This window comes from Vidua macroura, chromosome 10 (genome assembly GCF_024509145.1).
Source record: "Vidua macroura isolate BioBank_ID:100142 chromosome 10, ASM2450914v1, whole genome shotgun sequence".
NCBI lineage: Eukaryota > Metazoa > Chordata > Aves > Passeriformes > Viduidae > Vidua > Vidua macroura.
The window spans coordinates 20,045,512-20,073,111 of record NC_071580.1 but is presented as its reverse complement, the minus strand read 5'-3'; the positions used below and the strand labels follow the sequence as shown (position 1 = coordinate 20,073,111).

Below are 27,600 nucleotides of genomic sequence, written 5' to 3'. Positions count from 1 at the left end.
CCCATTTCTGTCCATTTCTCTACCCCTTCCTCTCCCTTCAAGACATCAAATAGGGAGCAATTAAAAGTCCCTGTTGAGCACTGATCCCCAGGAAGAGATATGGATTGCTAATGGAGACAGTCATCTTAAACCCCTCTCTGGATGCGGAGGGCAGGAAGCAGATGCCTCTGCACTTATCAACCCTTAGAGGCTGATTTGGGGGAATCTGGGAGCATAGAGTGAAGTCAAAGAAAGACAAAGAGAAAGCCCTTGGATTACTCTGGAGAGGTGCCTTCAGTGTTCACACATACAATATGCATTGAGGTTTTCCATGCTGAAAGATCACAAAACACCTGGAAAAAAGGCAATGAACAGTGGAGGACAAAGCTGGCTGACTGTCTATACACACTAATTGCAAGCTGACTTTCTGAGATGGACTAACTGGCAGATGAAATTCAGAATAGGTGTATGGTAAGATTGAGTCCATAGAAAATAACAAGTTTGCGTACCTGTGTCTGGAATGAAAATGTAAAAATTCATAGGAAAAATGAATAGAGAACAAAGCAGACATTGCAGCAGTGCATAACAACCAGATAAAAAAAATCATGAAGAAAATCTTTTGACTATTAACAGCTAAACTGTAGAGAAAGTATGACATGAGAGGCCAGCTGTGCCCTTCTCTGTAAGCATCAAGACTTCCTCAGCAAGCAACAGCTCCCAATGAGTGGGACCAGAGTGGTTCTCATTGTGAGTGCTCAGTTACCCTCAGAAGCTGGAGCTGCTCTGTGACCTCCCCCAGACTGAGGCAATGCTCCCATTTTCCAAGCAGGAAGAGATTGCTGGTCCACTACAGCTTTCATTCCATGGCTCACCTTGCACCAGGACAAAGGAAGCTGCTAAACTCTCCTTTCCCCTCCTTCTCAGTAAGAGGCAGTGTCTGGGTTTGGGCAAACCCCAGAGACAGCAGTACCTTCAGAGAGGGCTCTGCCCAGTCACCTAACCAGGACCAGCAGCAACAGCCCTGCTGGCACATGCTTCAGGATGAACTCAGGACTACAGCAACTGGAGAGGCACATTTTCTATCCTCCTGTCACTTAAATGCAAATCACACATGTACCAACTAAGAGCAGAGACATTTTAGAGGTGAAGCTCTTCCACTGGAAGAACAAAAACTGAGCAAGCCCTCTCCCAGCTGCAGAGGGAGGACAGTGTTGGATAAAACTAACTTTCAGAAAGTAACTGTTGCCAGTATAGCTCTGATAATAGTACCTCTAAATACCATTTAGAGACAGGTTTTCCTCCTTAAGATTGCACACAAGTCTGAACATGTAGGTATTTTCTTTATCAGTGGGCTACCCTGGTGACCAGCTGACATCAAACCAGCCATAAATGTTAGAGACGCCAAATGCCTTAAAGGTAGGTGAGAAGTGCTAATGCTGTTGCTCAAACACAGCCTTATTACTACTCCAGACAACAAGATTTTTCACTCCCACCCTCTCCATAGCCTTTAAAAAGACATAATAATCTGCTTACAACTTACTGTGTACAGCAGATCCTCTGGAGTTACGGGGCTGATGAAAATGGTACGGAGACATCGCAGGCAAGCTTCAATAAACTTCAAATCAGGCGAGAGCAATCCTATAAATATGGGCAGATCAACCATTCAGTCTCATTAGCTTTGTTTATTTTGGTACTTTAGGAACATTTACTGGCACAGATCCATTAAGAGAGGAGTACCTTGCAATAAGGCTGGGATAATATGGCAGTCTAGGAGGGATTTGACATTGTTCTCTGTCCCCATGGCAAGGCTGCCCAGGACCACTGCACATTCTGTTCTCAGCTCCGTGCTTGAGGACTCTTGCTGGAGTAAATACAGCAACCTGCAAACACAAGTATTTTTAGAGGAAAATTCATATGGAAGAGAAAATTTCAGTCTAAAAGAAAATAATCTGACTCCTGCTATGTAAAGAGGATGAAAACCTTAAAAGAAAGATGGAGACTGAGCAAAAGAGTAGAGTAACACTTCATTCACAACCTTTTCACACTGTGTGTTCCTACACAACTTTTACTTGGTGTAGAAAAAAAATCCACTGCTCTTTCTTAAAAAGGTACTGTCACAGTACTGACATCCAGGATGGGCCTTTCAGGGTAACAGGGAGATCCCAAATTTCAGTTAAAGGAAATGAGTTTGCAGTTTAAGGCTGATGGGAAAGGGTAACACTTGATGACCATTGTGGGGATAGTTATCTTTGGCAGTGATTTCTTCTGGGTCACAACTGCAAAGTAAGTCCATCACCAAACACAAGCATGGGGTGGGCTGAAGGTGATCTGTGTTTGGAACACTGAGAAATGATCACGTAACAAAGAAAGCCCAAGAAAGTTTTATGTGCAGAAAGGCAGCTGTATTGGAGCTAAACAGGATCCCTTCAAGCCTAAAGCACATCTTGCCAATGGTGTCATTTGAGTCCCAATCAATTTGGATTCTTTCTACAGTATGAAGAAGCAAAATACATAATCAAAAATACATATGCAAAATCATCACTAAGGAAAAATAGCACTCCCTCAATCCTGTGGAATCAGGTAATTTTGCACTGCTATTACTTCTTTACTTGATTTTTTTTCCTCTGCCCTCTAGACCACGTAATGACAGGAAAGAAAAGCTTCTATGCTCATGTACAAATGTCCTGAGAGATCCTAGCTAAAATTCATCCTAGAAAGGAGGAGGATATTGAGCTCCTATGTAGAAAGCACAATCTCATCTACTGTTCTAGCTCTGGCTGACTCCTCTGCTGTATGTGTTGGTAAATATTGATCTAATTACTAATTAAAACATGTCAGTAGCAATAACCTTTTTAAAAATAGCTTTCAATAACCTAGAGGCCAATTTAGAAATTCAGAAATGCAGGAGTATTTCCTTCCATTTTCACTAGAAAGTCCTGAAGATCTGCTCTGTGTCTTCCCTGTACACACCACACCAATGGCCTTCTCTCATTATCAAGGCCTTCAACAAATAACCTGCTGCTTGTATGCAGAAATGTTCAGTCACAAAATTACAGAATCATTAAAGTTGGAAAAGTCCTCTCAGAGGATCAAGTCCAGCCATTAATCCAGCACTGCCAAGGCCACCACTGCCCCACGTCCCCAGATGCCACATCCACACGGCTTTTAAATCCCTGCAGGGACAGGGACTCCACCACCAATGCCCTGGGCAGCTGTGGCAGGGCTGGGCAAGCCTTTCCAGGAGGAATTTTCCCAATATCCAACCTAAACCTTCCTGGCACAGCTTGAGGCTGTTCCCTCTCCTCCTGTCCCTGCAGCAGAGCCTGAACTCCCCCGAGCTGTCCCCTCCTGTCAGGAAGCTGTGCAGAGCCAGAAGGTCCCCCCTGAGCCTCCTTTTCTCCAGGCTGAGCCCCCCAGCCCCTTCCTCAGCTCCATTCCCTTCCCTGGACACTCTCCAACCCCTCAATATCATGTCCTAAAAAGACTTTTTTCCCCAAAAGGATTTTTTAAAAATTCAAAAGCACATGAAATTCTGAAAGCTTTTCTCTTCCAAGGAAAGTAATTGCTATTTTCTTTCCCATTAACACTCCACACGTGGAACAAATGTTACAGCTCTGCTTCTCTTAAAGAGTAAAAATTAAACACATTGACTACAATATAAAGTCTAACATGCTTAAAATAGAAAGCCTTACCTAAACTTTATAATTAGTGAAGATCAAAATTTAAATTCCCATTTTGCATACAATAAGTTTCTGAAATACTAATAATATCCTTTTCTATATGTTTAAAATAAGTCTGAGGTTCAGATCAGGTGTTTCACAGAGCTAGACATGCATATTGTAATATTTTCTATTTCTGTCTTTAAAAGACAGAACTGACACCAAGTAACATTGAAAAATAAGTAGTTCCATGACAAAATATAAAATTACAAAAAGTTTCAAGTGAGGAGAATCCATATAGTCACTGAAGATAAAACTGTTAATAAAGTACTGTCAAGCATTAAAGACAAAGACCCACATTATTCTATTGTCCATGGGACCATCCCGGATTGGTTTGTTGTTCCCAGGCTCTAGCCTAGACAAATCCAGCAAAGATGTATAATGCATTCCTCCTTTACATTAATAGCATCAGGATAAAAAGGTAGAAAAATGGCATTTATATGCAGGGGACAGAAAGGAAGATTATACTTTGGATATTGGAAACTTAAAAATATGATTAAGGTACTTGTTCATAGTTCACATGTTCTAAGAACACGGTGTCCCTGCACAACCTGGATCCCTGATCTGCAGCCTTATCCCTTATCAGGCAGCCTTTGGATTCCAAACCAGCAGAAACACTGGAACAAGGCTGTGCTAGAACCACCACAACACACTTCCGTGTGCTTCAGGGGAAAATAAAAGCACAGATACACAGAAAAGGTTGTCTAAACAGCAAAAAGGTACTAATGTCCTTGTTGACACTCTTCAGCCTGTGATCCTGCAGTAAAGCTCATTATAACAAACAGGAAATTAAATAAACCTGATAGAAGGATCTTACAACACATTCATAAGCATTTTCCACTGTTTTAAAATGCAGTGTTTGAATTTTTTTTTCAAACTTTTATAAGGCTTCTTCAGATATTTCCCACTTACATTTATATAAAATACAACTTCTGCCCTTCTAAGGGCAATTAAGTGATAAAGGGTTTTTTTTCTCAGATGTCAGGAATGATATCCAGGAAATCATATCCAAATGAGGAAGGACAGCAAATCCATCCAGAGAGACACTTCAATGCACTCCATGAACAACCATGCCAAGAAACAGAAATAAGGTCAGCTGGAGGCATAATGCACACCTGAGAAAACCGTGGATTATTTTAAAGTAGAAAACTTCCACAGGAAGCAGCTGCTGACTAAAGGGAACTACAGTGGTTTAGTAAGGAAGAGACTCAGCTCAGCTTTCTCTTTCCTTTGACTGAGATGGGTGTGATGCACCAGAGTTCCACACCATAAAACAGATGTGCATGATTTAGACCTCCCCAATCCAAGTCTGAGCACCAGCCTCACAGTTAAAAAGAACAGAAATGCCCTTTTTCACACTCCATCCTATTTACAAGTTGTCACAAAAATCTCTCAAGATCTTAAAACAACTGGTGAGGAGATGAGAATCAGCACTTCCTCAAGCCCCATAGGCAGGCACATGGAAAAGAGCCCAGGATAGCAGTTTAAGTGCTAAGAAGCTTAAGACATCTTTCACCAAAGTATGTTAATAAATGAGAGTTTTAATTGAGTCATGATTAGCTGAACATTTATTACCAGCCCCTTGCAAAGGGGGTGAATACACTATTTGTGAGATTATCTTACTGTATCTTGGAAGATGCTTGTATTCCAGTCCATTGCAAGAAAGCCCAAAGGCTCTCCCCTGGAAAAGCCCTGGGATGAACACACAGATGAAAGCACTGCTGAGGTGAGTTACCCCTGCTGGCTGACAGAACATGGAATAAAAAGTCACTGCAGGCACAGAGGTGACCTCTGAACATTCTGGAAGTCCCAGTGAGAGTCAACCCCAAATAGTGAACAGAATTAATGTACTGAGAATAGCTCAAACAAGGCAGGAAAAAACTTTTTTCAATCTGTTCTTTTTAGTGCTAAAAAGCATTACTTTTCAGACATAACAAGAAGCAATCACCTTCCACAGAACTTGCCAAAGACAGAACCAAGTATAATTTTAAAAGCATTCAGAAGAATTTCTGTACAATAATGTCTAAAGTGACAAATTAAATAGCTATAGATTCTTACACATGAAGACTCAAAAATGAGTGATTTTTATGATTGCTAGTCACAGAAATTTATCCTGAAGTGAGATGCCAGTTTCCCTTCTGGAAGCAATGGTAATTCCAAATCTCCAGAGGCTGGATCTGAGGGACCTGGGCTAACCCTACTCCCTAAAAAACCCTACAAAGCAAAGATAACTGCTTCTGAAATATTTCACACAGTGCACAGTGTTTTAAAAGAGCCAAGTTGAGCAGTATGCAGTGTATAATAAGTAGGGAAGCTGGCTGCACAGAAAGCTTTTCCCTTGGGAGTAGAACAAGGAGTCTCAGCTTGCAGCTCTAGTAATTTATCCTAATGCTGAGACATCCTCACTAACATTAATATTCCATGAGCTGTTCTATACACACCACAAAACCTGCATCCAGTGTGATCCTTGTTCATGTAACTAAATCCAACTTTGGAGAGTTTCAATATCTACTGAGCTGCAAGAGGTCTGGATTTTAAACTCCACATTTTACCTGACTACAATCAAGTTTTCCCTCCCCTTCCTCTTTAATGATGTTTCATTTGGGAACAGCCCAGGCTCCTCCCTATGGAGCCCTGTTTACAGCAGGAATATTCCCCCAGCACTCCTGTCCTGGTTCCCACCCTGGTGCTCCCAGCTCCCTCGAGGTGCTCCCACACCATCCTCCAGAGTGACCTGAAGGCAACTGAGGTGGCTGCAGAACAGCCTCTCCTCTTGGTTGCTAGATCAAAACCCTCCATCCCAGTGCATCACCACTGTCAGCTCTCCAGTCTGAGCTGAATTTATTCCAATGTTTCCCCCTAAGACCATTCCATGACCACTCAGCAAAACATAAATACATCCTTTCTTTGCAGCCATTTATACCTGAATAGGAACACACAGCCCCTGAAACCAAACACAGATAAATTTACACCAACAGCACTCAGAGCTTTTGAACTTACAGAGGGAATTACACTGGTTCAGTTTATTTTTGAGATTATAAAAGCCTTTTGTTCCACAGAAGGTGTGTTAATAGGCATTACACAAAGCAACACCTTCACCTAGTCTTGCTTCAACCATCTTATAATTTTGCTCAAGACTGGTATCTTATTCCTATGTTCACCACTGGACTGTTCATTCCATTTACTTTGATAAAACACATTCAAACTTTATTCTAAGTCTTCCAGAAATTTCTGTCTGATTTAGATTATCAGCTAGCTTATGACCACCATGTGAACAACTACTGTTCATTAAGACAAACCAATTCTAAAGGGTTTTTCTCTGAGGATATCAAGTGACCTTATACCAAAAATCAAGCTGTTTTTACTTCCCATTCACCTGCAGTTTGAAATTCTCCAGGGTATACAAAAAGATTACACTACAGTCTCACTGAGTTTGAGATCACCATACAATATCTTCCATCAGCACATGAAAGAGGATGTCAAGAACACATTTTTGAGTAATTTTGTATATATTTGACTCTTCCAGCTCCTTAAGAAGTAACATGAGGTATCATAAAGCTACCTTCTACATGGTATTTTTAAACTTGAAACTTAAAATTCTAATAAAAATACACAATAGAAAAGGTGGCATGAGAAGTACATCTTGTACTAACAACTTTCTTTTTGCTATCAGAACAGGCACTTCAGAGACATGGGGTTGTATAGCTTCTAAACAACAGCTCTCATACAATTCTGCTGACTGCAAATGTTTGCCTTGACTCACCTGTACTCCACAGCTGTGTTAGAAAAATACCTTTTTCCAGTTAGATACATCATCCTTGTAAAGAGAGTTATTCCTCATTAAGAGCTGTCCAATTATGCAATCAGGTCCTGACTCCTGACTTGATTTGAAGAAAAGCAAAGGATAACCACAGGAGAGCCTCTGCTCCCCACCTCTTTTACCACCCTAGAGCAAAGCCAGCCTTGGAAAACACCAGCAAGGCAGGTGAAGCTCCTTCCCCTAAGACAGCAAAGCACAGCACCTGTGCACAGATCCCTGCCCTGAGGGGTGCAGGACAGAAAATCCCAATGCAAACTGCACAAAGAACAGAACATGGCATCAGGAAACAATTGCATCCTGACCTCTTAAGGACATCCAAGAAGTTTGGACTAAACACTCCCTAATGTGCATGACAGACCTCACAGTACTGTGTCCAAGTGCATGGAGTTCCTGGAAGCAAGCTGGGAACATGCCAGGGATGATGAAGGACCCAGAAGATGTGCAGACCTGATAACAGCACATTTACTAAAGCCCCAGCAGAGGCCAGGCCTCGGCTCCTGCAGGCACCAGGGCAATCAGGTGGGCACAGAGGAGCACTGGAGGCATGAGGAGCTCTGACAGATTCTCAGGCCTTGCTCTGAGGCAGGATCAAACATGGAACCATTTGAAATGCCTGTCCTGGTTGATGTTCCAGCTGCCATTGATGGAGATCCACAGCACTGTCACCCCAGCAGCCCCTCAGCATTTCAAGGCACATTTCTCCACTGCTGTAGGGCAAGTCCTGCTCTCCCCATTTTCTGCTCATCTGTCTTGTTTTTAACTCCACAGAACAAGACCTGCTTTTTGTGAGAGTTAGTTTTGTGTGATTATTGAGCTGAGGCAGGTCTCAGTGCAGTCAAACACAAGAAGTGGAGGTAGGACAAGGTCAGAAGCACCGAGGGTGGTTCTGTGAGAGGAGCTCTGTTACACCAACCTGGCATTTCACCTGCACTGCTGGGACAGAGCCACCTAAAGCATTTCCTTTCTTGTCTTTTTTACCAGGTTACACAGTTAGCAAAGCAGCAATCTTTTATTCTTTTGGCAAACTCTAAAAGAACACTGCCTGAAGGAATTTGATTATGTTTAACAATAAATTGAAACATAAAACTTCATGTTGGTGTGCCCTAGAAACAATTTAAAATCCCAATAAATTCTTACTAGTTTTCATTTCCATAGGCAACCTAACAGTCTGCTGTGCAGAACTCAAAATTCAAGTGATGGAATGGAAAAGAGTCCTTCAGCTGTTCTACATAGCCTTAAAATGTACTCCAAAGAAATTTTAAAAATTTAAAAACACAACAGTTAAACAGAATCACTAATAAATGACAGGGAAAGGTTAAAGTTAGCTACCCAAAATTCTTTGAGGTGCACCTACCTAGAGAAAGCTTTGGGAAGAAGTCCACTACCACCTTACAACGCCAAATAATTGACTTTATGTGATAGGGGAACAATCAGCTGGAAGTTAGAAATGATTTTCAGTAAGTGATAAGAATGATTTAGTGATTCTGTTAAAGACCCTGGGTGGTTGGGATTAAGATTTGATTTTAAAACTTTATTAATTTTGGAGCAAAGGAATAACTGAAGCTCTTAATGAAGTGGATTAGACTTTAAATATTGAACTCTCAGTCACAATAATTAGATCAGCAATAACTTAATTCAAGTAAGGTTTTTTGTCAAAATCACACAGAACAGAGCTTCAACAGGTAACTACAACAAACAGGAAGACAGAGCTTTGCTCTGCTCACTGGAATTTAACATTGCCTTCCCTGTGCTCTGCCCCCCCCCACATGAAAGAAGCAAGGAAATGATGCCAGGAAAGGCCCTGCTGGTGCCTGCATGGCAAACCTGCAATGCTGCATCTTTCTGAGTACCAAGAGCTGCTCCACAGACTTGGAATGCTGACTGATCAGGAACTTCCTCCTGCTCATTTCACTGAAGGGTTTTCTTTTCCAATTCCACCTCTGTGAGCTAGTTACAGTTCAGAGGATTGGGAGCCAGCAGCACTACAAACTGCTACTAGATGAACAGCACTTACTTAGTTCAAAAGTCCTGTTAAGATGACTTAGAAAACAATTTACAATTGAACTGATGATTCCATCATTTCCCTGAGATTTAGGCTGTAAGAGGAAATGACAGCATTAAATATTGAACTTGGAATCTCAAGAGGTGTCTGACGTGGTGATAGACGCAAAAACTTATAAAACTGCTGAATAAAGGGGCACACCAACAATTACTGTGGATTTCTTGGTCTCTGCTAGCACTCATGTAGGGTAGAAGGGAAAAAAAAGCTGAAGGACAGTACAAGTAGGAAACTATTTTTGCCAATGCTGTCATGTCTTAGCTTTAAGTTGGTCTGCCACTGAAAGAATTTGGCCTTAAAATAGCTTTTCCTCTCTAAACTTTAAAAATTCTATTTTCTGGGACTACTACTAAAAAGCAAGAAATTCAAGAAGTAACATTTCTGCAGCCTTGACAGGGGCCCAAGGCCAGCATTCCATAAGAATGGAAATTCTATGATTCTAGGAAGAGATACAGAAAATCACTTCTTAGGAAACAAAATCTACACACAAGCTGGCTATTTCCATTCTGAAACATCCAGGGCCAAGTCTGTGCACACATTTGTACAGTTTTTACCTCCTAGTTTTAAATTTCAGACATGCCATATCTGCAAGCTTTCTTTAATCACCTTTGTTTTTCCTAGCACCCTCTTCAGAACAAGCAGTGCAGAGATGACCACAGGTCAGACTGAACTTTAAAGGGCCCCAAAAAAATTCATTTAAGGTATTGATGCATGTCCCTTTCCAAAGATGACACTACTGGAGAGCCAGCTCAGACTCAGGAGGTCACTGGCCCAGAAATTACAGAGATCCATCATTCTTCCACAGCAATTGCTTCCTTTGTAGGAAGATCTTCAAAGGACTTTGCATTTCTTTGCAATATTTTAAAATAATTGGGGTATTTAATATATTCCAGTAGTATTTGGCCCAATTTCAAATGGAAGATACTTCCTAGACCTGTTTCCAAACCCCATATAAGTCTGCTCTAATATTTGAACAAACTGTTTTCTTTTCCACTGAGTGACAGGTCTGAAGGGGTTCCTTGGGTCTAAAGAGCATTTTCTGAAAGCTTGATGGAGGAATACTTGGGGAAGGAGAGAGAAGCAAGAAATGAGTAAAAAACAAGCTGAACCACAGGACAAAGCAACAGCAGAATTCTAACAATTCCCATTAGAGAAGAGAATCAATTTCTGATGGGAGCCTGCAGCTGAACACTGTGAAAAGAAAGCTGTTCTTAAAGACTTAAACCAAAGACTGTCAGGTTGGTTATTCCTCCCCTCACTGAGGGAGAGGCTTGGTTTTGCAGACTGGAATTCCACAGGGCCCTGTACTCCACCAGCTTCACATATTAGAAGGCACATGAAAATTGCCAGAGGTTCCCCACCTCCTTGACAGAGAACAACCAAAGGAGTTCTCTAACCCAAAGAGTCTATAATCTACTGAAGCCTGTCTGCAACACCTTGAGGAAATTGTAAAGCCTTCAGAAAGGCACTTGGGGGTAGATGTCAGGTTATAGCCAGGGAGGATCATCTTTGGTCACAATAACTCAATGTATTTCAGCTAGTCCTCCAGTCTGAAGAGCCTTTTCTGAAGAAACTTCTGGTCATTTGAGAATAACTTGTCCTGAAGAGAGGACAAGTGTGAGAGTTCATTTTTTAACATTTCCCAGGGCCAGTCATTTCTCTGCAGTTGTAGATTAACTGTGTAATTTACCTGGGCAGCCAGAAGGCATTAACAACAAATGAGGAAAAAAGCACTTTTGAATTTTCCTTACTGGGCACAAAACAAGCAGCAGCAAAAAGCAGGATAACTGAGTGAACTGAAGTCCTACAAAACATAAGAACAGGCAGATTCTAGATTTGGAAGGTGAAGATCTTCTGTAGGTTTTAAAATGGGAACCACAAGAATCAGCAGGACTTGCAAAAACCCTTAAGGCCTGTTGCTGATAGAAATTCCTTAGATTTCTCATCATCTTCAACAAATGTGCATTTTCATCTTTTCATCTCCTGTGAAGTCTTCTCTTCACCTGTTTGTAGCTGGTTGAAAGGGAAGATAATCCAGCAGGTTTTGTACAGGGGTGGCCCCACTGCTAATCCCTAAAGAATATGAAGGGCCAGCCTCGGCACAAATTCAGTCTGTCAGTGAGAAGATACTCTCTGCAAATAAAAAGCATTTTTGACAAGGCAGCAGCAGCTCTCGGGCAGAATAGTTTGGGACCTGGCTGCCATTTAAGCAAAAAGATACAGGTGGGTTGCACACTGACAGCACAAGGACTGCAGTGCTCAAGGTTTCCATTCTCCAATGCTGCAAACTGAGGCTGAAAGAAAGTTGGAGGAGAAGAGGGATGAAATGAAAGCTGTAGAGAACAGTCTAGGAGCTAAAGTCACCTGTTCAATTTGTACTAGTGGAATCAGGGTCCAGAAAATGTTAACATCAGCTGAAGCAGCAAGGTACAATAAAGTATGATCAATGGTTTTTAATCCTCTGAATCAAGTGGAGCAGACAAGCAAATTATCTCAGATGTTTTTCAATATTTCAAATTAAATCTTAAACATAACCTTACACATTTTCAGTTATGAACTCACCAGGCAATTGGCTGAAGAACAGGATTAAGATACAACCACTTTCATCCATCATTAATATCAGTGTCAAAAAAATAGATTTTATTCCTGAGTTGATAAAGTTCAATAAAAACACCAAGACTACTTTAGAGAATTCTACTAAATTCTAAATGAAAAGCATTACTCAACAGCCAGTTCTGTAATACATGAGTTTAACAGATATTTCAAGTCTCTCTCAGTTATATTAAAGAAAGTATTCAGTCAACTACAATCAAAGTTAAAACAAAAAAGTGCCTGTGATCGAAGGATCATTATTCCAGACCTGTTGTGAATCAGTGAAAAGGAGAGTAGCAAAGGACATACCTTGGAACTGCTCCCAAAACAATCAAGTTGGCTTTTTGTTTGTTGTTTCCAATTACAGCATTTTTCATATCTCTGTAAATCCAGAAAGAAAAACAAACCCTGGTAAATTATGCTGAGGTACTGAGGGCTTATCTACAGAATTTACTATTTCCATGAGGCTTATCAAGCAGTTTTCCACATGTCCATGCTGCAGCTACAGACTGGGCAGTGCTTCAGGGCACAGTTTCCTCAGCCCATACAAAAATACCCCAGAGTTCTGGGATTCCACTACATCCCAGCTCCTGCAAGTAAGCAAAAACCCAAGCTATCTCACATGCACACCATACACCAACAAGTCTTATTATTGAGAAAAACTAGATATACTGGTGCTTTGTGCCCACATAGTCATTAGACTTCTAAAACAATTAAAAAACCCCACTATTGGTTGGGAAGTCAAATATTGGTAATTTAAAGTATTAACTGAATAGTCTACTGGGTGCAGGGAAAGGCAAGCTAAGAAAAAGGAACTATCAGCAGTCTCCAGAGACCAGGCTTTTACTCTCCTCTTCACCCCAGGCTTCCTTTCATGTATTTCAGCAGGACTCCTAAACATCTGTACATCAAAATCTCAGGAATTAAGTAGAAACCAGAACATTTTCCCACCTGAGAGTCACTGCAAGGTTACACACATTACAGGCATTCATACTGTGGTACCAGAACATGGGAAGCACTTTGGAAAGTGGACAGTGGTTGCACACACTAAGAATTCCTATGAAAACCTGTGGTTTGCAACCTTATTCAGAAAATTACTACTGTATCCTAAAAACTATCACCACCTATTCTTTTTTCCCCTCATATGAGCACACTAAGCAAACATGAACATCCAGAGAATCTGAAAGCAAGCTTGCAACTTAGAACTGGTTTCCAAAAATCAAGATGATTCATTTCTAGGAAGCTTTCTAGCTGTTGGGGCCTTTAAGAGCAGAGAATAAAGAGAGATCCACTTCAGGTAATTCTTTATCAACAAAAAAAACCAAAACTAGATTGATTATAGTGTTAGCAGCAAAATCAGTAAGTTAATCACTATACATATAATTTATTCAAACAATTTGGGAGTGTTAGTGGCTGCTTTAAGTAAGCACATTTTCTTGCCTCTATATCTCTCCCAGCTGCTATCTGTAATTTTTAAGAAATGTAAAGCAGCCCTGTCCTGTAAGATCTGCCCTGGCCAGCAGGAACAGCATACAGTCCTTTGGTGTGCACTGAAAAAGCAGATTTCACTGCACCAAGCAGCTGTCCTGGGTGCCCAAGTTTAACATCTCCCTCCACTAGAGTTTTAAAAGACTTAGCCAAGGCAGGCAACACCTCACTGGCACAAACAGGACCTCCATAAAGCTCAATTAGCAAAAGGTAATTGCCTGTTCTCCCTGAATTTCTCCACGTGCTCTCTCCGTGCATGCACAAGAGTACTGGAGGAATTCCAGGCTAGCTCCAAGTCTAGCTGTGATCTCAGAGCTCCAGCATGGGAGCATCACTAAAAGCAGCTCAGCTGCAGTTCTGTGCACACCTGAATGCAGCAGAGTCAGGAACACCTGGCCAAGGAGCCACCACTGAGCAGCAACTGCCAGCCCAGCACAGCTCCACTTAGCTCAGCTCAGGGAAATGCTGCACCTTCCTGCTGTGTCTCCCTAAGGTGGGTAACTTCACACCACGAGGCAGGAGGTAGAGGAGAAAGAGCAAGGTCAGGAGACAGGCTAAGCTGGAAGCCCCTGAAAATTCCACAAATGGAGCTAAAGTTGTCACTAAAATCAGAAACAGTACTTCAGTGGTTTCTATGCTGAACCCTTCACATTAAAGGTAATTTTTTAAAGTTTGTGAAATACAAGAGTCAGTCCGAAACAGTGGCAGAAGCAAGGGTCAGATGTCTCAGAGGAATAATGAAAACCACCAACAGATGTGTCAAGTTCAGGTACTAAAGTGTTCAGGCCACTCCAGGACTTCTGAAGAGACTGCCTCTCCCTGCTACCCTTGAGGCACCAGAAGTCACTGGAAAAGCTCGACCATACCCACAACCTGCAAAGGCATCTCAGGCAGCTAAAGAGGATGCACTAACCAAGCACTCTGGAAATTAACAAACAGATTTTGGTGATGTTTTAATACATTGTGCTTGTGATTCTACATAGTATTTTGTGTAAACAAAAAAAAAAAAAACAAAAAAAAAAAAAAAAAACAAAAAAAAACCAAAAAAAAACAAAAACAAAAAAACCCCAAACAAACAAAAAAAAAAACCCACCCAGAAACAACAAACAAAACTGAAAACAACACTACCCAACTTTTGTGACTCTTGCCCCAATCCCTAACAGAATGGTTTGTTAACCTTATAACCATTTAATAAGTATTGCCTATTAGAATTTGATTCAGAGACTCTTTCAAAAGTGGCAGGAGCATGACCAAGTTCCGTAACACTCAAGTGGAGAGGGTTAGTGAGGGCACAGTCCTGATCTGTAAATGATTCAGATGAGTTTCTCCATCCCATGTTCATAAAGTTCCTCAGAAAAGTTATGTCAGATAGGTAAGAAATGGCACAAGCTTGAGATTTCTGACAGATCCAACATATGTGCATTTGACCAATTTCAACTTGCAGGCAACTCAAATACCTTCAGGTTGGTAACATGACCAAAACCTGTCAGAGACAGGGCTCAAAGGTCCCCATGTCTGTGTGCACTCCCAAGTTCCCTGCCACACTCCTCTCTTCCAAGCTGCCACCTACAGAAGTGACCCTATTCAATACACAGGAAGCCGTGGATATGGAAAGCAAGAACACCCTAAAAATGCCATATTCAAATGCTGCATAGGAGTAGACTTTTTTTGTGCACTATGAAAAATAATTATGTAATATGATATTTTATAGAGATTTTCTTGATCAGGAAGCTAGTTCCCTAAGAAGTAAGGAACTACCATATGCTGTCCTAGACTACCAGGTCCTTGGTGAATCATAAACCTTGGAAAAACTGAGGGCAACTCCCTTATTTGAGAACATTACCTGCAACAAGTTCAAGCTTGACTGATTTCAGATCCAAGACATCATGAGATACATCCAAGGAAAAAAAGCAGCAAAGATCACTATCTTGTACAAGAGGTAACAAAGAAACCTCAGAAACTAAGTCCAAAACTAACCCCCACTTTACTTCCAAATGTCAGGCACCCTGCTCCCATTCCTTCTGTGCAAAGGAGTCCTTGGCATGAGGAAAAAGGGAACAGCAATAGCAATGCAGTTACAGGGAGATGAGAACTTCAGAAGAACAAAACATCCCTGGTGACTCCAGGCCTAACCTGTGACAGGACCATGATCCAGAGGGAGATCCAGCCTTTCCAATTCCCAGCTCCCAGCTCAGGGCATGAGCCAGCTGCCAGGCTGGAGCAGCCTCCCAAGAAAAACTCAGAGCTGGCACCTGCACCCAGAACACCTCAGCACCAGTGAGTTTCTCAGCTCAGAACAGCAACTCTGTGGAGAGTCAAAGACAAACCTGAAGCTCTATAAAACAGAGCTCTTAAGATGCATTTGAGGTTGGCTAGGTTTTTGGTTTGGGTTTTTCTAATATCCTGCATATTAAATCTTAGTTTAGGTTCAAACAAAATTCCAAATCATTTAACAAAATAACCTGCATTACAATCAATTTAATGCATAGATTTAAAATCTGATATTTATGCTGACATCTATTATAGTGCAATAAAGTAATTTATATGGAAAAAACCTGCAAGAAGGAATAACACAGGCTGCCAACAATAAAATACTGCAGAGATCCTAGCTAAGTGCTTGGGAATATTGCTTCCTGAAGTGCTAAACCAGCTTTTTCAATCTCTTATTGCTTCTTAAAGAAATAAAAATATCATTTCATCAGTTGAACCCGTGACCATTCAGCTTTAAGTTATGAAACAATGTCGAGACTGGAAAAGCAGCAAGGGATATTTTCTTTCTACAAACTTGAGAAAAGCAGAAAAAATTACTGGGTAATGTTTCTCAGCTCTAACAATGTTTTAGAACATTGCAACTCAAAAGCAATCAGTTCAATTAATTAGCTGTAAAGTGCAGTGCATGCTAGTATATGAACACAGCATAAGTGTTTAAAATATTTTAGGAGTACATTAAACTAAAGAAAAATCTAATTTCCATCTAAATACAGCTTGAGAAGAGTTACAAGAGGAACTAACTTGCCAACTGTTTATGAAGTTCTGGTTTTATTCTGATATTTAATGTGTACTTGTTTAAAGGCACCAGATACAGCCACTTCAAATAAGCAAGAAGTGATATTAAATGTAACAGTTTGCCAGTAAAATATGGTCTTCCAGTTTCAACGATTCCTAACCAACAAAAAACCAATATTATTAAATGTCTACATCATGAGAAAATGAGTACTCAATGAAAATTACTACTGCAGAAGGAAACTGAGGCACTGACCTTTATCCTATGCCAAAGTTACTGAAGTTCAACATCTTAATGAAGTCAGTTCCTAGGTTTGGAACTCCTTCCACAGAATAAAACCCCAATGAAACACAAGAGTGAGCTCAGGTCCCAGCTGAGAAAGAAGAGACTCACAGCATCCCCAGTGAGTCCCCATACCTGCATCTCTCCTGCAAAAGAAATCCTGAGAAAGCAGCAGAGATTCAATGACAAGGTGACAATTTGGCTCTACCTCCATTTTTAAATATAGTAAATCATGCACAAACAGAATAAATTATAAAATTATGTTAGGAAGCCCTGGAGCTTTCCTACATCACCCTCCACCAAAGCAAGACAAAGATCTTGAAACAAGCCAGAGTGACTTGAGGAAGCAGCCACAGGAATTCCGCAGAAGAAGAGGAAATAAGAGCCTGCATGACATTTCCTCATCTTATGGCTTTTGAAAACAGCAGAGAGCCATATCTCAGGGGTTCCTAGACAGAGAAGGGTATCAAACATGAGCTGAACAATCACAGGAGGAAAAGTAGCCCTTGGCACCTCCAGCCAATGCTTTCACTTTTATGCAGCCAGACGAAGCTCCCAACACAAAGCACTGTCGGGGCTGGAGATTTATCTAGCAGGGGCTGTCCAAAGTCACAGCAACAGAGTGGCACAAAGCAGCATTCTCAAAGGTCTCAAAAACTCAAAATGCGACCTTCTAAACAGCTGAGGTACTGCAGCTGATACAGGGACACAGCTCAGACAAAAACCAGCTGCCCCAGCTGCAGGAGAGTTCCTAAGTTTCAGGATCATATAAGCAAATGGCACCAGCACTGGCTGGACTACAGCCAGAAGCTCACTGTGGAGGAGCTAAGTTTGGAGAATTATGCTTCCTACAGCTTTTGTCTCCTTCTGCTCCGGCTCTCTTTCCTCCCCTTTCCCATTTTTATAGACAGATGGAAAGCAATGTCAAGACTTAATGACCAGGTTTTGCATGTTAAAATACGCCCATCACTATTGTCACAGAATTAACTTCTAAGATGGATACTACTATGGCTTAAAGCTGTTTTCTACTCCTTTACTAAGTAGAGACCAACATGACTGCTGGTCCAACCAAGTGAATAAAATTTTATAAACTCCTGTCAATTCAAGCAAACCCCAAAGTCCCAAAATCAGCCTATTTTTAAGGGTCATCATCAAGTTGGGAAGCAAAGTTTCAAGATTTCTAATCCCATTCAAAAATACCAGTTGATACAACAAAAAAGATGGTTTTACAGGAAAGAACAAAGCAGCACAGCGAGACAGTATTACTCAACTCCTTTGAATTTTAACACTTAGAAGCTGTGAGACAATCAACATACAGTGCAAACTAAACAAACAACATTTAAACAAACGCCCCTCAATCCATGGTTGTTCTCAATCTTAATTCTGTAGTCTCAGTGCATAAAATCAAAGTGCCATAGAAAAATAGCACCTGGCTCTAATTGCAGCACTGCAGAACAGTACAATTGAACACACGTAATGCTAAAAGTGATTGTTTACTCCAACTCCTCCATATCTCGATGCCATTGAAAATGCTTGAACTCTTATCTCAAGTATCCTCTCTGCAGAGGCAAATTACCATGTCATAAGTTTCCTGACAAAGAAAGTCTACCAGCAGAAAGGGAGGTGTTTCAGTGACCCATACCTGTATTTAGAGATACTGATAGCTTACTCCTACTCTGAATTTATCGTGTTTTCCAATGCTTCTCTTGCTGTGTGTGACAGACTGAAGAAACCTCTCATGCCAAACCTTCACTTCCACATAGGAGTTTACATCATTCAATTCACCTGCTGCCCTTCTGATCAAGCTTAACAATGTCAGCTCTCCATGTCTTTGGCTACAGTTTCAACTCAAGTTCCTTTCCAGTCTCTACCTGGTCTGACAAAAGGGAGATTATGCTTTTCCACCTATCCCAAGCACTGAGTCTGGATATGGTGCTACAAGTTGCATGAGATCAGTAACAGAGAGACAATTTGCCTCACTCAGCCTTAAAAGCAATGTAACTCAAATTTAAAGTGCTTGAAGTTAGTGGTGGATGGGAGTTTAGCTAACTCCTATAATGAAACCAGTATAAACTAAAAAAACCAAACCAACAAAACCACACGAACCATAGCTAGAGAGAGCTCTGTATTATCAGCATTTCAATTTCAGCATCAATCTCTGCTATTTAACCACACCAGGTCCTAACGAATTACCCCAACAGAGGTGTGGGCAAAGCAGCTGCAGCTCAGCAGAACTCTCACAGATCCTCACTCAGAAAATCCCTGCTCTGACCAGCTCTGTGATCAGCAAAACACTTCTTTCACAATTGTCCCGAAACAGCCAAACCACATGAAAAGAGCAGCTCCACCACTGCTGCTTCACATGAATGACCAAAAATATTAAATACAAGTGACTGTGGTACCTTTTTATTTACATGTCTCTATCTTTCCCCAAGGATATTTCACTTCCCAGTATGAAGGATTGCCTTCAGCACTTAGCAGTGCATCCCACATTTTTTTAAGCAAAAATTGAATGGAATTTCATTAAACCAAGAGGTATCTGTAACACTACATTTTTACTGCACTACTCTTCATTCACTGTCCCTTTATTTAAACTTACTTTTGTCCACTGTCCCATTTTAAACCCAGCACTTTTTATCTACAGAATGTCACTCACCACAAGTGATCCACACGGAGAAGTTTTCAGTTTCATTCAAGATAGGAAAATACCTTAAAATTGCCTTGCAGCGTGTGTTTGGCTGTTCTAAATGTGAGCTTGGAATACTGTTTGACACTATCCACTGTACCTTAGGCCAACAACCAAACCCTATTAATTTAAGATAGTTACTACTCATTAGATTATAATAATCTAAAGTCCTTCTGACATGAAGCAAAACCTCTGATTTTTATCTCCAAATAGCTGTCAGAACTAAGATGATGCAAGCCTAGTCAAGCCTAAATTCCCTTTTTCAAATGGGTGTTACTAAGTTCTCATTAGAACAGAAATCCCCTAATATCTATATGCCAATAATCTCTCTCATTCTGGAGTTTCTGGACATTTCAGATAATGCCTGTTTGAAGTACACTTTAGCAAGTAATTCTCTGAGCTAGCCTTCTGCTACAATCCCCAAAGAAAAGTATCTCAACAACTGATATTATCAGTTCAGCACCAAAATACAGCACACATACTACAGTCAGCTGAATCATCTGGTACACAAATTGGTAAACAGAGTTCCATCCCTTGCATGTTACTAGAAATATCAACCCTTTATGTTAGCACAGAAGTTCCATATTGCAAATGGAAAATGAGCTTCTTTTGGAAAGCCAATAAATTCAACTTTTTTAAATACTGATTCCAATCAGTGGAAACTGGCAGCTTGGAACCAGAAATTCCAACACCAATTATGAAGAATCACAACCTCAGCAGTATTACTGGCCCTATAGCACATATCCTTTGGGCCCAACCTCCAAGTTCAGTCTTTACAACACCCCCAAAGGGCAGAATTATTTCTCCCCCAGCTACCTGCTGCTTGCACCCTCCCTTGCAGGCTGTCACTGCCTTTGTGTACCAGATTAATCAGGGGAAGGTAAAGTCTGAATGGCCATGTAATGTTCAGCTGTGCTCAGCCTGAACTCTGTTACTGAGTCCCACCTCAGCACTCCTGTGACCAGTGTTCACCCCATTCTCTCCAGCTCCATCAGCCACTCTGACAGAGGCTGTGCTTCCACCCTCATCTGACTCTGAGCCTCAAGCCATCACAGCAACAGTATCACCACGCTGAGGGTTGTACCAACAGAGGGGTTTTGGAGAAAAGTGGCTTCACAGCAATCTCAAAAGTACCAGTGAAATGGAGTCAGTAATCATCATTCTCTCACAGGCTCAGAGCAGTAAATGCAACGCTTGAAATATTAAACATCCCTGTAAGGCTGAAGATTGCTGGCCAAATATCATAGGTACACCTGAAGTTTAGCCCACCTCTATATATTACACCAGGAGTTACAATACTTTACAACTTACTTGCCAAAAAAAAAGCTATTCTGCATATGTACCTTTTGCTACATTATAAAAAAAAATGCAAAAGTGAGAGTATCTTTTCTATGTGACAGGAACACACTTGCACTGAAGTGCATCTCCCTCTCTTCCCTCTGTCTACACCATCCTTCCACCTGACTACAAAAAGCACGGCACTGAAAGCCCCTCTTCATAGAACACTACTTAATTCTCAGATGTTTAAGCCTTTCAGTTCCTCCTCTCCCTCCAAAAACCCTTTCTTCACAGCTCACCTCCTGAAAGGGAAAAACCAACAAGCAGAGGAGTGCTCCCAGCACCACCTAAACCTGCTCCAATTTCCCAGCTCCAAGCCACAAAGAGCCCATCCTGCAGTTCACAAAGCACCAACAAGGGACTCAGGAGCCTCTTCCCTCAACACATGAATGACTCTGTACAAAACAATGCTTCAAAAAATTACATCACTTGTTGTTAGCCAATAACACCTCCAAGTTTCATGCAGGAGATGCATTTACTAAAGTGTACTGCCTGGGAGGCAACAGAATTGACCCAAATGTACAGGGACAAACTATGACAAGAACAACCCTCTAAGGACTGCTCTATTTCCACATGGCCAAGGGAGTATGCACAAAACCAAAAAAGCTCCTGCAGAAAACTGAGGTTCAGAAGTGCCCACTGAGACTGAAAATCTGAAGCAGCTGTTTGGGATGCAAAATGTGGGAAAAAGTGCTGTTCATCACTTAAGTGTTACAGGAAGTTTAACAGACAAGAAGAACAAGAAGCAAAAGCAGCCCCTTCACAACAGTCTGAAGGGGGGTAACTGTTGCTCCATTAGAACTGAGATGGGAATTTACTCTCTTCCCACTTCATGAAGTTGCCTCTCATATTTCACAGAGTTTTTGTGGTGGGCATGTGTGAACACTGCACTGATGATCCCTTCAACAGTTATAGCTGAGAACACAGCACACTATTACACAGCCATCTAAACCTGGGCCTGGAACATTTATTACAGACCCAAACTACAAAAATAAAATAGTTGGATGCAAAACACACACTGTGTGAGGACCATATGCCATTTCTATAGGATGTTTCTTTCATTGTGCTGAGAAATAAAACACAGGGTTGGAAAGTGCTGGTCTACTAATTCCTGCTGGCCATAAAGGACAGGAACAGCAGTAGCACAGGAATTCTCAGTGCACCACAAAGATGGTAATTTACAAGTCTTAAAGGATGACACCCTCTGACTGCTGAGGAATAGCCTGATGAGAAACAGCTGGGACCTTGAGTAAGCCAGGCTTGTCAGAAAAGATGCTCCTTTCAAACCCAGCCTTGAGGTGGGATTACAGAGTTCTCCATAAAATGACAGATCGCCACTTTGAAGGCACCATAATAAAATGTCTCTCAAAGAAGCCCCCAACCAGCAAAAAAATTAGAGGATAAAAAACAGGTATCAGTCTTGCATCTGAACAATGTGGTCCTGAGCTTAATAGCAGGTGAAAAGCAAATGACAGTCTAAGGATCACAACCCAGAAATTCTTTAAAAAAAAATAAATAAATACTGCAAAGCACAAGATGATGCTGCAGGAACAACCTTGGGACAAATGAAGCTCTTATAAAAGCCCAGAAATTTACAGAACCACTTCTGTTCCTCTGCCAATAACAGCAAAACATTAAAGAGAACCTCAGAGAGACCACAGCATTTAATGCACTGCAGTATCTGTGTGAGGCAATGTAAGCACTGCCAACACGAGCTGCACTCAAGAGCTGCACACCTGACATCAGTGCTGACCTTGCAGAATGCACTCTGAGCACACTGGAGAAACCTGAGCTCTACAACAGCAAGAAGAAAGGGTCACAGGAGCACCTAAGGAGACACAAAGCAAACCTGTAAAGATCTCTCAAGCATAAGAATGGCCACAATTTAGAGTCCGTGTTTACAGAAGGGAACTACTATATTAACCTTGCTCATCTACAAAGACAGTAAGCAGAAGGTAAATACACACTCTGCCACACAGATGTGGGTATGGAGATGGGCTTTGAACACTTTAGTGCACTACCAGGTACAGTAAAAAAGGCAGTAGTCATCCTAACTTCTCAAATCATGAACAGAAATTCAGGATTTAGGGGCAGGTCCAATTCTCCCCTTCCTAGCCACTATCCATACCCAGATGAGCAGGACAAAAATTATGTGAACAGAAGTTCTGCAGGAAACTTGGCATTTTAAAATAAGATCAATAGATCCACATGCAGCAGTAATGGACAACAAGGAAGTGGTTTCTGTTTTCCCAATAGAAGGAAAAGAAAAAAGCTCTTAACCAGGTAAAGCTTTATTGTCTAGATGAGGAAAACTGAACACCACCTCTCTGAAAATTCATGGGAAAGCAAGGAAAAAAGAAGATTTTAATCATTTAAATGCTTTCAGAATATGCAATTAAAGCTTTCTCAAGTTACAAGATGAAAACTGGACTGGCATGATTTTCAAGTTCAAGAAGCATTTACGTACATTATACCTTTATCAAAGCTCATTCAGAAGTTGGGTTTCATTAAAATTACAAGGATGCAATGAAAAAAGCCCCAAGCCCAAGTTATTCATTCAAGCATACAAAAAACAGGACTATCATAACTGAAGACAATCAGCAGAAACAAAGCCTCTTACAACAGCCCATTTTCTGATCCTTGATATTCATACAGTTCCATCAATCAAAATAAAAATCTAGGTCATCAGTATTTCCAGCCAGGATGCAGGGGAAAAACAGCATATCTTAGGAAACAAAGATCTTCTGCAAAGGATGCAGCATATCTGGTAAAGCTTCTGAGAGGCACTTCTGGAAAAACTTTAATCCTTTCCTACTCCACCCCAAATACTAGATCATTCTAACTTCAACATCTCTGCATGTACCCTGAAATCAAAGAAAGAAGGACAAAGCAGTATTTTGCTGCCCAAAAAGAATCCTGGACTGACAGAAATTTTTAATATATACACTACTCTAAATTCCATCTTTTATATAAATTTTGTATTCTTTCTTATTCTTATTCTATATTTTATATAATTTTTTTTCTAAATTGGACTGTCAAACAACCACCCACCAATATTTCAAAATCAAATCTGCCACAAAGGACTGGCTCAGAATCAGTAAAGATACTCTCACAATTAAGATTGCAGCCATAGCATCACAAATACAGTTTTACCATCCAAATCTGCCCTGTGAGAGATTTTGTGAAATAAATTGGTATTTTCTTGTCTTTAAATACAAGAAAAGAATCTCAGCATAGAATCCACTGACACCCACAGACAAGATGAAGAATTTCAGATCCTACCCAAGACAAAGATACTGCCTAAAACTCTGGTTCCTGGGAGATCAGTTATACTGCAAAAGATGAATAACATATCAAAAGACAGGGAAGGGATTACCAAGGGCTGTGGGCTCCAGTCCTTCGAAAAGGAAGGAGAGCAGGGACGGAGCGCCAACCATGGCTCAGAGCATCTGCCAGGGAGAAAAGAGGGGCTAAGTCACCCCACTGGGACTGGATGAGACACATCCTTCCCCAGGACCACCTCACCACCCTTATCAGGAGGGGACCACGAAGGCCAAGGGGTGGAAGCAAAACCAGACTCCCCTTGAGCAGAGTTAAGAACCTGCACATAGTTACAGCAGGGTATCTAAAGTTCTTATACAGGTATGGGGGTATTCCAACCAAGAAAACTTCCAGGACACTTTTACCTAGACTGGGTTCTTCATGTATTTTAAAGGGACACTGATATGTTGCCCCTGGACATTTGGAATAAGATGTACCCCATTTGTTACTGGGGAACACCTTAGGTCGCGCTAAGCAACACAACCAACATCCTTGGCTTTTTGATCCACTTGTTCCTCTGATTTCTCCTGGTGTTTTATTAGGCAGCCATAGGCAGCAAGTTACTGGCAAGCCCAGAAAGATCTGGTTTCACCACCAAAGCCAGTCCCGGTCAAGGTCTCATTTCCTACTTTGCTGGAAAAGTGATTCTAGTGGAAAGCTCGTGGCCTAAGGACAGCTAGGGAACATCCAGAGCTATGCAGCAGTTTCACTCCAGCTCCTTGACTCACTCTCTCGGTCTCTACCCTGACCACTGGCATGAAACAGAAGTACTGAAATATAACTTGCATCCAAATTCAGTTCTGTGGAAGCATTCTCTTGCAGCTTGCAATTCCCATGGGGGAGACAGAAGCCAAGCACTAAAAAAGTCAAAGCCAACACGCAGGCATGGCAGCAGGGGAAAGAGTAAGAGGCAGGTACACTGACTTGGCAGTGCAGCAAGAAAAAAGAGTCTCAACAGACCTGAAAAGGAGCAAAACACGGCCAAAAGGCAGAAATACATCTGAAAAAAAACTCGGTGCTCACAGAATGTTTACCCTCATTTCTGGCAACTGGGAGGCTGTGTTATGAACCATATGCACTACAGAGTGAGAGACTATATCAATACTATCTCTATATCAATACTGACATATTTGTATTAAGATTTGCCAACTACATTTCTCAAAAAAAAAACATAGGAAGAGCTCCTTGCCCTTGACCTGTCACTCTAGTGGGACTAAGTACACCTGGCCTATGCACAACCAAGAGCCCAAGAGTGTTTCAATGACTTACATGACACCTTGCAGGACTTTTTGGGGATCGAGATCAAACAATCTATCGACATAGTGGCGGCTACTGGCTGTGACCTCCTGCAGAGAGAGAGCAAACAATTGCAATAGTTTATATCAATCCATACAATGCCTTATGTAGCAGCAAGTGTACAAAACTTCCCAGGCAAGAGGCAGGGAACCTGCAGAATTATATTTAAATGTGCAGTGTGTTACTGTTGGGCAACATCACACAAAGATAACCCTGTGTTCAAGTGTAATCTAGAGAAGATGAGGTGCTTAATGTAGATAACAACATGGTAAGTGCCAAAGCAAGTTAACAGATTGCTATTTATGAACTGCAGTTATTAGCACTACCTTGGATCACAATTTTATTATAATTACTACATAGAATAAAAATTAATTCCTGGAAGAAAAAGTTTCAAAGAGCAGTTAATGTTGCTCAAGAGCCATACCCACAAACAAGTTCTCCAAAAGAAGGAAGCTCATAACAAGACATTTTTCTGTAACTTACTTTGTCACAACATACCTACATTTCAGAGCCTGTGCCACAGACCTTCAATGGGACAGCAGCACAGGATTCCCCACAACATTCTCATAGCGCTGTATAAGACAAAGAGAATTCTCTTCTCGGCAACAGGACCATGCTTGTAAGCTACACACTTATGCACCACTGATTTGTTATTCCTTTTGAGAAGATCCAAAGTCTGAGATGGCAAGCATTCCAAAATACAAGGGTGGGAAAGGGGAAGGGAATTTTCCCTCCAGGTTCTCAGGAATACTTGCCAGGATGTGTTGCCATTATCTCACCTTTTTTTTTTTTTTTTTTTTTGGCCAGCTCTCTTTTCATTAAGCTTTGCCCATTTTTTTCCTTATGAATTTTCCTTGAGAGAAGCTCTAAGAGCTGAAAACTCTTCCTTGCTTTAGCAAGTATCTGCTATGGGGTTGAATCTATTCCTGCTTCCCAACCCCTATGTGAAGAGGCACCAGCAGCTTCTTGCCTGTGGTCTCACATCACAGAGAAGAATCATCTAGAGGCAGCAGGGCTCCTTTGTCTCCAGGAACACTATTAAATTATGCCACGTAAGTCCTACAGATACACTTCCACCGTGTAACCAAAGACAGTATTTTTGAGAATAGCAATAGACTTCTAGCTAACTGACCTACGTATTTACATGTAAAACTCTTCTAGACTTCAGAGAACCCGTAGCTTTCTGTTTCTAAAATATGCTGGCTTCCACCTCATCAGCTACGAAGTCTGCAACATGCAAAAGTGTATTCATATGCAGGCAGTGTCCCCCCCCCCCCCAAAAAAAAAAGAGAATTTACCGGATCTCTTAACCAACACGAATTTGTCAGGAAACAGAAGGAAAAGCGCCAACCCTCCGCTCTTGCGGCAGCACGCGGGCTGCACCTTTTGCATCGCTACTCCCAGCACCCCGCGACGCAGCAGGACCGCTGCGCGCCCTGGGCCGTCCCTCGGGAAGGGAAAGTGGCTGTCACAGGCTCCCCCAGCACGGCGGCTCCTCCCTGCCGCAGGAGCCGGGACGCCGCGAGGAGAGAGCCCCGGTTCCGGCACCGGCACAGCCCCCGACCCGGGGCGGGCCGCGAGCGCACCTGGGAGCCCCCGCCCCGCTCCGCAGCCCCCGAGGAAGGGCAGCGCCGACAGCGCCGGGGCGCTCCGCGTGCCGAGCGGCAGCTCCCGGGGCCGCCGAGCCCGAGCCGTCAGCAGCGAACGGACACGTCCAGAGCGCCGGTGCCTCCGCAGCCGCGCAACGGGCTCCTCGTAGGGGGGAAAACCAGCGCCGGGACAAGTTGCGGCGCGGGGGACAGAGGGAAGGAGCGCGGCCCCGCCGCCCGCACCGCCCCCGCTCCCGGCGCAGCCCCAGGGCCGCTCCCGGCGCCGCCGGACAGAGGGGCCCAGCGGGGGCCAAGGTCAGGCAGGGCCCGGCCCGCGGCACTCACCGAGAGGACGCTCATGCGGAGCGGCGCCTCCAGCACACACGCCATCTTGGCGGAGCGCTCCGGCACCGGCGGCGCCTCAGGC

General features: G+C 42.1%; 1 protein-coding gene across 5 annotated transcripts in view; it reads right to left on the bottom strand.

Moving 5' to 3' along the window:
* Window positions 1-27,600, bottom strand: part of ARMC8 (armadillo repeat containing 8) — a 63,123-nt gene extending 35,523 nt beyond the window's left edge. For 2 of the 5 annotated variants that reach the window (XM_053985889.1, XM_053985890.1), the window contains exons 1-5: window positions 27,519-27,600; window positions 25,558-25,634; window positions 12,479-12,550; window positions 1,717-1,859; window positions 1,520-1,617 (exon numbers count right to left, since the gene is read on the bottom strand). In XM_053985889.1, coding sequence (XP_053841864.1) covers window positions 1,520-1,617; window positions 1,717-1,859; window positions 12,479-12,550; window positions 25,558-25,634; window positions 27,519-27,563 — 435 coding nt within the window. In that variant the 5' untranslated portion in view covers window positions 27,564-27,600. Of the gene's footprint in view, window positions 1-1,519; window positions 1,618-1,716; window positions 1,860-12,478; window positions 12,551-22,720; window positions 22,796-25,557; window positions 25,635-26,882; window positions 26,963-27,518 lie in introns of those variants that run through there. The other 3 variants (XM_053985893.1, XM_053985892.1, XM_053985891.1) reach the window with 3 other exon arrangements.